Below are 10,633 nucleotides of genomic sequence, written 5' to 3'. Positions count from 1 at the left end.
GAATGGATGGATGTTAGGTAGGTTGGGGTGTGGGTAGGCGTCTTTTGGCTTTGGAACCCCTGCAGATTTTGCTTTTTTCTCCTAACTGGAGTTATTTGTTTTGTTTGTTTTTTCTGTTCTCCTGACCATCTGACCTTACCTTGTTTTGTTGATACTTATTCTTTAATATTATTGCCTAATCTTAGCTGTTTTTCTTTTCTTCTAACACTGTCTTTGATTTATTTTAAAGCACTTTGAGCTACATTGTTGTATGAAAATGTGCTATAGAAATAAATGTTGTTTTTAAAAGTATGATCAACTCTCTTTTAAGGAGTTAAATTTCACAGGGGCTTTTCAGGGTCCTAATTCTGCCTTAGTTAGGACAATGGAATTTGAGGGGTTGAATCTTTATGCGGTGACATTATAGAAATGTTTAAAAAATCATGAAGAAGTGAAGATCCTAGGTGTTATTTTAAAATACATACTTTAATAAGATAATCTGGAATAAATATCCAAAACTTTTTCTTCACACAGTCATCAATACATGGAGCAAAACGTCAAGCAGCGTAGTAGACAGGAGTACTTTGAAGACATTCATGTTTTGACTTCATGATATTTTACAAATGTGAGGATATAGGAATTATCAAGATGGACCATTCTTGGCAAAATGTTTATTTTTTTCCTACCCAATCAGTGAGCAGGTTTGGCCAGTTTTTTTATTGTATTTTATAAGTGGTCCTGGGTGGAAAAAGCCATTTCAAAAAAAGAGATAAATTTATCTTTGTAAAATCAAAATTATTTTTCAGACAAAGGAAATTTGAAAACATAAAAAAAATTCTTCAAGAATAAAGCATTTCAGAATTCTTTCAGAATAAAGCATCATTTTATTCATTTTTCTTAACAGTCTTCATATTATAAAAATATGTGTGCAATCAGTTATTTCATTTAGTCAACTTGTGTTTTCCATAAATAATTTTGCTGGTGCCAGTCACAATATGAAGTAAAACTTCTTTTTTTTTTTTACCAGTGCTATTGACGTTGTTTACTTGAAATTTGCACTTTGCACCATTTTCTCTGAAAATTGGTTGAGGTTGGCATCTGTATCCAGCAGGGGGCGTTAGCTCCCTTGTTGGAATGAGTTCTTTTGTAATTGTGGCGCGTTACATAACCTGAAACTATACAGATAATAATATTAAATGGCGATACCCCTCCCTTAGTGATACGGCGGGAAGAAATCACCTAGGAGAAATAACTTAGCTTTATTTAATGACGGCTTACGCAGCATAACAGATGAAGGAAGCCATGACAAAAACCCAGTTTGGGAGTGGGGGCCCAATGTATAGAGTCTGCCATTTTCGTCGCTGCCTTGGAGGATTTTCAGGATTGGATGATGGTATCTCCCATCCGTCCGTTGGCTTCAAAGGTATTCCGGGCAATGTTCCAAGGGTCTTTCTTCATACGCAGGCCCCCACTTCGGTGAATCATGCCATTCCAAACAAGGCAAAGAGGATACAGTTTCATGCTGACTTTGACACACAAAAATACTATACAATGCCCATTTTGCAGTTGTTCCTGTCTTGTCTTCTAATGCTTGCCTAGCAGTTCTAAATGATGAGACCCTGTGCTAAATCTGGCTTTGTATTAGCTGTGCATGTGAGTAGAAAGAAAAGTAGATTTATAAAATACTAGTCATTTAGCCCGTTACAATAACGGGCGCTAGAACAGTAGTGCACAAACATTAGTAGGAACAGTCTATATTAAATGGCAAGGGACCTTGATCTCATTTTGTTTGTTGGTCGTATTTTTCTTTCTTTCAGCCTTTCTTTTGTTGATGTTTACTTGCTGAGCTGACCGTTCTTCATGGGCTGCCACCGTGTATTGTGTGTCTTTAATTTTCTGTGACAGTAATACTGTCTTGTACGTCCGCTGGCTTGTACGTCCGTAATATACCTTTAATTTTCTCTGGCGGTAATACAGGCGTGCACGTTAGTAATATGCCTTTAATCTCCTCTGACAGTAATACTGGCTTGTATGTGGTTGTAATATGCATCACTGTATTGTGTACCTTTAATTTCCTCTCACAGTAATACTGGTTTGTATTTCTGTAAAACGCCTGTAACTTTCTCTGACAGTAATATCGCGCATCGCACCGTGCCCCGCACATGCGCACTTCACCAGAAGACACACACACACACAGACACCTGGACGCACACAGGGATTTTATTAAAGAGGATTTGTACAGAGCACAGTGACATATTAAACATATACACTTATTACAGCATCACGTCTTTTCCTACACTTTTTCATTCATTTATATGGACAGTCATGGCATGTGCCTGCGACCAAAAATCATGCAGTTTGATATCTCCAGCGAGTCAGTTATAGCAATCTGCAGTGAGCCAAGATTTTGTCTTAAAGTCATCTGTTTGTGCAAGAACTGACATCTAATGAGCCAGAAGTACAATGCATACGCATCACAGCTGGAAGGAAAGACAGACAGCAGGTGTTTGGACCACACAAACAGAAGAGAGGCTTGTCTGTCTGATGTCTCACATTTATTGTACCACAAAAAAATGGCTGCTGCTGAACTCGCCATACAGGAAAAACATCCATTCAGTCACCGGCACTGTCAGGCAACAAATGAATTGGCCATCAAAATGTGGAGAGTCCATAATACTTTGGAAGTTTGTGCAGCCATGAGAGTGTCATGTCATTTTCATTCCCTTGTGATCCAATTGTGTAACCTGACATCCTCAAGTTAACAAGATCCAGTAACCGCATTCATTAAGTGTGACATGTTCATCAACTTGAATTTCTGTAGTCACATGCAAGTCATTTAGTGATTAGTTTGCCAAATCAAAGTGAAAGCCTTGTTGGGGCTCCTCTACTGGCAACTGAACATACAAAATTTCTGCTTCTCTCGGCATGGTCTTTGTTGTTCTTTCTGGAGTAGCATCAATTGAGATTTGATTTAGGGTTAAATAAGTCTGCAGGACTTCTGTGTCTTGGAAAGATTTTGCAAAGTCAATTAACCCATTTTCATCTTTATTTTGTGCAGCATGGATTCCATGTCTTGAGTCCACCAAGACACGAGAGCTCACATCAGTGCAGTCGTGAAGCACTGAAATGTTGCTCTCAACTAAATAATCACTGGTTAATAAAATCTGCTGAGCGAAAGAAGTATTAGGAGAAAGGTGCTTTGTGTGACTTGTCGTATTCGGCAATAATAACATGGGATGGTCACATTGAGAGTCCAGAGACAAATCTGTGAAACTTGGTTGGCTTGGTGACATCGTGTATTTCTGAGTGTCAAGATTCAACTCACAATTTTGAAGGCAGTGATGATGAGGAGGCAACACATTCCAATGTTCTTCTTTCTGTAAAATATTATTTTTTAGTTAATAAAGATCTAGTTAGTTACAAATAAGGGAAAGACATAATATAAAATAATATTCTCCAACTTAACTCAATTCAGGATCACAGAGGCCAGAGCCAATCCTGACCCCACTGGGCTCCTGGAAGTACTGTGCACCAGTATCTCACAGAGAGAGCCTACTCACAACAACACCCTTACAGGGACAATTTCAAATTGCCAATCAACTTATCACACACGTGTTATGTTAGGGAAACCAAAGCAGCCATGGAAAGAACTTGTATATTCCACAGAGACAATGACCTGGCCTGGGATTCAAACCCAGAATGCTGTATTTGTGAGACAGTTTTTCATTTTCTCTTGTTTTTCACTGTTCACATGGCTATGTACATACTGAAGACACAGTGGCTTAGACCTCTGGTACTCAACGTGTTTTGTACACAGGACCGCTTTGCTAAAGTCAAATCTAACAGCAGACCACTTGAGTCTGACAGTCACGTTTTAGCACAATTCTAATGTATAAAATATCAGTGATGAGTAAATACTGAATCACTGAAATGTTCAGGAACTTCACCGAATTCCATGAAATGCACTGCACTCAATGAATAAGGAGGAGATGAACTAGTTTTGAATGGATTATAATGGTGCAAAGGTCTTTTAAGTGTCCCAGAGGGCTAGGGAAGCATCTGCCAACTTATTGTAACCAAAACTTTTACCTGAGTTGTGAGGGAGCAGTGCCCATTGTACGAACAAACAACATAAGATGCAGACAGAACAATAACCACAAACAAAATACAACAAATCACTGCAAAATAGCAATAAGTAGAAAAAGTATATATATATAAATTGTAGTGTACCTCCACGCTGAGAGTCCAGGGGAGCAAGCGTGGCCAGAGCGTAACCTCCCCCGGGACACTAGATGGGTTGCAGCAGTGCCTCGGACTCTCGCAAGGCTTCATGGGAGTTGGAGTTTGATGCAGCCCTGTTGGGACCCGCAGGCTCCACCAGGGGGTGCCACAGCAGGAGCTGCTGGACCCTTCTGGGCTCCCGGAAGTGCTGCCAGAAATAAGTAATCAAGCACCTGGAGCACTTCCGGGTGCCTTATAAATGGAGCCAGCAGCCACTACTTGAGGAGCCAGAGTCGGGAGGAGGAAGGCAAAGCTTCACCAGAGGAGTGGAGGAGAAGGAAAAGAGTGAAGGAAGAGAATATTGCGTTTGTGCTGTGCTTGCGCTGGGACTGTGTTGAGCTTGTGGTAACAGGGAAGGCGTTGCTCACAAGGGAAAAAAGAAAATAAAAGAAAAATCAAAATATATATATATATATATATATATATATATATATAAGTAGTTTTTATTCCTGAGCTTTCAACCCCTGCCAGGGTTCTTCATCAGAGGATAATGCTTAGACTTACAAGAATCAAAGGCAATATACAGTATAGCAAAACATTACATGGAGGGGGTGGGAGGATGGCTAAGTCAGTGTGATGGGGGGGTGTACACTTTATTTATTATGAACATGTTCTTCTTAAGTTTGCATATGCTGGATTTATGTCCAAGTGTCTGTTGATGGCGTTCTCATTTGATAGCCAAGATTCAGCCAGCTCTCTGCCACTTTTAGTACTGGCCTTAAATTTTACTTGTACATTGTCCCAGTTAAATGTATGTCCTGTTGATTTAGTATGCGTGTAGATCAATGAAAGTGAGTCCTTTCTTCTGACGGCGTTGTGATGTTCCTGTATACGTGTTGCAATTCTTTTTGATGTTTGTCCTATGTATACCGCTGAGCAAGAACTGCATGGAATGCTATAAACTGCGTTTCGTGTTTCTGCTATCGATTTCTTGTTTTTAGCATTAAAGATGACCGTGCGCAGATTGTTTGTGGGTTTGTGTGCTATTCTGACGCCTGACTTGGCCAGGATGCGCGCTGTATCTTCAGACAACTTGAGGTGATAAGGGAGTGAGTGCCAGGTGGGGTGGGGGTTCTGATTCAAGTCGATTGTTTGCCGAGTTTTTTGGCGTCTTCTGTGTAAGCTCCGATTAATGAATGTTTTTGAGTATCCGTTTGAAGTGAAAAGATGGAAGAGATAGCGTCTCTCATTCATTTTTGTTTCATTTTCATTTTCATTGATCTACATGCATACTAAATCAACAGGACATACATTTAATTGGGACAATGTACAAGTAATATTTAAGGCCAGTACTAAAAGTGGCAGAGAGCTGGCCGAATCTTAGGCTATCAAATGAGAACGCCATCAACAAACACTTAAACTTAAGAAGAACATGTTCATAATAAATAAACTGTACACCCCCCCCAATCACACTGACTTAGCCACACCCCCCCACACCCTCCACGTAATGTTTTGCTATATATTGCCTTTGATTCTTGTAAGTCTAAGCATTATCCTCTGATGAAGACTTCTGGCAGGGGTTGAAAGCTCAGGAATAAAAACTACTTTATGATACTTTATTTGTGGATCTCCAGCTTCAAATATGCAAACCATATCACAGACCTTCTCTTCCATATATATATATATATATATATATATATATATATATATATATATATATATATATATATATATATATATACATATATATATATATATATATATATATATATATATATATACAGTGATCCCTCGCTATATCACGCTTCGCCTTTCGCGGCTTCACTCCATCGCGGATTTTATATGTAAGCATATTTAAATATATATCGCGGATTTTTCGCTGCTTCGCGGGTTTCTGCGAACAATGGGTCTTTTAATTTCTGGTACATGCTTCCTCAGTTGGTTTGCCCAGTTGATTTCATACAAGGGACGCTATTGGCAGATGGCTGAGAAGCTACCCAACTTACTTTCTCTCTCTCTCTCTCTCTCTTGCGCTGACGTAGGGGGGTGTGAGCAGGGGGGCTGTGTGCAGCTGCTTCCTGAAGGACATGCTGCACGGTGCTTCGCATACTTAAAAGCTCAAAGGGCACGTATTGATTTTTGATTTTGTTTTTTCTCTGGCTCTCTCTCTCTCTCTTCCTGCTCCTGACGGAGGGGGTGTGAGCTGCCGCCTTCAACAGCTTTGTACCGGCGGTGCTTCGCATACTTAAAAGCCAAAAAGCCCTATTGATTTTTTTTTTGACTGCTTGCTTTGTTCTCTCTCTCCTGACGCGCACTCCTTTGAAAAGGAAGATATGTTTGCATTCTTTTAATTGTGAGACAGAACTGTCATCTCTGTCTTGTCATGGAGCACAGTTTAAACTTTTGAAAAAGAGACAAATGTTTGTTTGCAGTGTTTGAATAACGTTCCTGTCTCTCTACAACCTCCTGTGTTTCTGCGCAAATCTGTGACCCAAGCATGACATTCTAAAAATAACCATATAAACATATGGATTCTACTTCGCGGATTTTCCTATTTCGCGGGTGGCTCTGGAACGCAACCCCCGCGATGGAGGAGGGATTACTGTATATACACACACACTGGTGATCACATTTTGAGAACCCCTGGTTTAGACATTTGAATGTAAGCAACAAGGTTTACATTTCATTCCACAGTACTTACTCACTGTGTAACTCTGAATTGGTAATTTGCACCAATAAAAAAAAAAAAAACATGGAAATATTTGCATTATATGTCAGTACTGTAGTAAAATGTAGTGACAACATAAAGGTGCTATATAAAATTTTATTTAGTTTTTGTTTACTTATGAATTGCTTTTGTTGTATTATTTACACAGGTAGTACTGTATTAGTATTATCGTGTTCACAGAATGCAGTGAATTCTTGTACATCACGCCATTACGTTAACCAATCATTGCCTAACCAAATGTAATGAATGGCATGAAATTAATGAGTCCAGAATGAAATCTAACACTCCCACTCTAAAATCTCTAGATAAACATAAATGACAAAAAGTGAAACTAAAACGAAATTCAGCTCTGTAATCCTCCACTTTGGAGATTACTTATGTCAGGCACTGCGTGGATCGCAAAGTACCACTAAAGGGCAAAGCTGTCCCCATTTTTGAACACAGGGCCCGAGACTGAGAGAGAGAGAAACCCAAATTAGAAATCAAAGTACACTTGTTTATGAGGGCATGGATAGATTGTTATATGGGGATGAAATTTCCAGAACTTGCAAATAATCATAATTTGGAACTGTTCCATTCTGATGATGCCCATGTGCCTGCAGGAGGACTTTGTTGCAAACTGAAATTCTAAACTGAAATTACTGAAAGTGTTTGACTTGGTTAAGGTTTAACAATTGGTCTTGGATTTAGAACCCTTGTTTGATTTGGTTAATGTTTAACAGCTGGTTTTTTGAACCTTTTGTCAAACATAAAAGCATTTATTTGAATTGTGTATTTGGATAGTAATTATTTACCGAGTGCTTTTAAAGTTTCGTTTTCAATAAGGAGAACAAGGAGACATGACTCAGCAGTAGAGTCAGTACATCAGTAAAATTAATGCCTCTTGGGGGGATCCTTCCTTGTGTCCTGGTGAGGACAGATGTCAAGGTGAGTTAAGATAAATGTGGTGGGTATCCCCAGGATTGGTGCTGGGTTCTCTTCTCTCCATGCCCTACCTCTCTAGGAGATAACATCCAGTCCCATGGTTTCACATATCAGTGCTTTCAAAGACAGACTTTGTTGTTATCCCAGCCAACACATCTGGAATACTTAACTATGTACTGGTTAAGTACCTACTTGTGCTACCAAGCCACTGCAAATGATTCAAAATGCAGCAGCACATCTTGTGCTCAGCCAGCCAAGAGGGGTGCATGTCAGTCCTCTTTTCAAGTTACTACACTGGCTCCCTGTGGCAGCGGGCAGCATTCCTGATGTTTGTCTACAGAATAATGAGTGGTCAGCACCTATGAGACAATCGTGAGGTTATCTGCTCCTTCTAGTCCATGCAGGTCTGCTAGTGAACAGTGTCTGGTGATGCCATCTCTGCCTGGCATCAGATCTCAATATACATTCTTTTCAGGTATAGCTCTGTGCTACCCACCTCCATTCAAACTGCTGACTGTCTCAATGTGTTTAAGAAGCTTTTGAAGACTCTTGTTCTGTGAATATCTATCTAATCAATAATGACTATGATTGGTTCTTGTAACTAAGAGAAGATCAACTGATTTTGCACTCTGTTTGGTTTAAAGCTCTTCACTTGTAATGATTAATTTTGTAGCCTTGTCTTGCAAAACCATCCCCCAGACTACTATGTTGACCTCTTTGGTATGTCACAAAAGCATCTGCTAAGCAGACAAATGTAAATGCAGTAATGATAATGGGTGATATCTTCAATAAAGTCTGTGTATAGTGTATTTTTTAGTGAAACAGTAATATATGAGCAAGCCGCTGAAGCCCCAACTGCCTAGTAGGCACACTACGGCTAATGATCTGCAAGTCAGGTAACCAGAAATGCGAACATACAGAATTAAGAAATAGACTGTGTATTGTGTATAAGCATCTGCTAAGTCAATAAACATTCAGTAAATGTAAATATAAAAATGCAGTAGAGATGAGAGGAGACATCCATCAATATGGTTTGTGGGCAGTGTAATCTTGGATGAAACAGCACTATACGAGCAAGCCCCCACTGCCTAGTGGACTTCCAATGGCTGACAATCCTTGTTTCTGGTATGCAGAAATATGAGCACACAGGTTTAATCAATAGTTTGTGAGTGATGTAGCCATGGATGAAACAGCACTATAGGTAAAGATTTACTTTAGTGGCTAAATCTCCAACTGCCTAGTTGGCAAACTATGGCTGACAATCCTGTCCAGATGAAAATGTTTATATGTTAACTCAGTTTGGAGTATATGAAAAAGAAAAGAAAAGCATTTTCCACAATATTATAGATAGGAACACAGCTGCCACAGAGCCTGTGACAGTCCCAAGAGAGACAGTGACAGAGAGCGAGTAAGGCCTAGGAGGACTGGAAGGAGGTCACTAGAAAATATTCCAGTCTGGCAGGTGGCAGCAGTGATGTCCCAGCAGAAATAACTGAGAGTATAAAGTCAAAGAGAGACGGGTAGTAGGTTGCCTGGAAGCTGCCTTGAAAGTATGACTCGTTAAATGCCACTCAGAGAACCGGAACACCAGGATCCACCAGAGGGTAGTTTTGCCTTCTGGTCCTGCAGCTTCTTTCTAAACCCTGATGTCACTGAGATAGATTTTAAACATCATGCTCCATCAATATACAAAGGCAAACACAGATGTAGACTCACATCTAGGCGAGACATTAGAATGAAACTGATGAGACGTCCGATGTAAAGCATTTGGTGATTTTGAGAAGCAGGACCGCGGAGAAACCATTGCACCTGGCACAGAGCAACAACATCCTGTGAGTTCAAGTCCAATCAAGGCTTTTTATTTATTTTGTTCTAGTTCTCATAATGTATGCTCTCTTTGTTATTATCTCTTCTGTCCTTTTTTAATAGCATGAAGCCTTTTTTGCATTACACCAGAGGGCATGGTCTCATATAACATTGACGAAAGCCTGGAAGTAAAATACCAGTAAAGGAGCTTTCTGTCTAATAGTATGTAAAGTTGCCAGTTTAAAGAATCTGGTAACTTCAGCATCATGCACATTTTAATATCCTTGCTGTGCAACATGTGTGTTGTTTCATTAGCATACCTAATTGAAACCTAATTGTTAGATGCCGTTATATGTATAATGGGTGAGATCGAGGAACTGTCTACCACTGGAAGCTTCAATAATCCTGAGGCTTCCCAAGCCCCTGATGAGCTCAATGGCTTCTATTTGAATAGCCATGGAACTGACAAGATACTCGCCACGTTCCCCGCATTAACACATCTACAATTTTTGTGCCCAGTTAATTCTCGTTTCCCATTGCAGCCTATTTCATACAAAATTGGGACAACACAGTAACCAGTCCTGGATATAGTGATTTTGATTCAATATACTCACTCGATTCTTTGAAACAACCCATTTAAGTGTAGCGTTAAGTTCTTTTCATTCATTTCTTTATTTTTAGGAATAGCTTATGCTATAGTTTTCTTAAGGGTGTTGTTTTCCCTCTGATCGCATTACAGATATACAGTATGTTTAATAATTTGTTCATCAGTTTCATATATATGTTTATATAAATATATAATTAATATTATTTTTAGTTAATTTAAATGTAATTCATTATATATAAATACTTCATATAATTAATTGTATATGAATATATAATTCATTATATATTTTACATTAATTCACGTCATTGCCCTGTTTTAGTACTCAATACATGATAACACAATTAAAATGTGTAATTAAAATAAGACGT

At 39.1% G+C, this 10,633-nt stretch overlaps 1 protein-coding gene across 1 annotated transcript in view; it reads right to left on the bottom strand.

Annotated features, from left to right (window-relative positions):
- Positions 1-2,193: 2,193 nt before the first annotated feature.
- The window catches only part of LOC114654702 (interleukin-6 receptor subunit beta-like), an 83,599-nt gene continuing 75,159 nt past the window's right edge, over positions 2,194-10,633 (bottom strand). Inside the window, exon 14 of the mRNA XM_028805415.2 lies at positions 2,194-3,356. Within this exon, the coding sequence (XP_028661248.2) occupies positions 2,823-3,356 (534 nt within the window). The 3' untranslated portion in view covers positions 2,194-2,822. The remainder of the gene's footprint in view (positions 3,357-10,633) is intronic.

The sequence above is a fragment of the Erpetoichthys calabaricus genome, chromosome 7 (genome assembly GCF_900747795.2).
Source record: "Erpetoichthys calabaricus chromosome 7, fErpCal1.3, whole genome shotgun sequence".
Taxonomy (NCBI): Eukaryota; Metazoa; Chordata; class Cladistia; order Polypteriformes; family Polypteridae; genus Erpetoichthys; species Erpetoichthys calabaricus.
The sequence above is the reverse complement of the archived record's forward strand: the minus strand, read 5'-3'. Positions and strand labels throughout refer to the sequence as shown.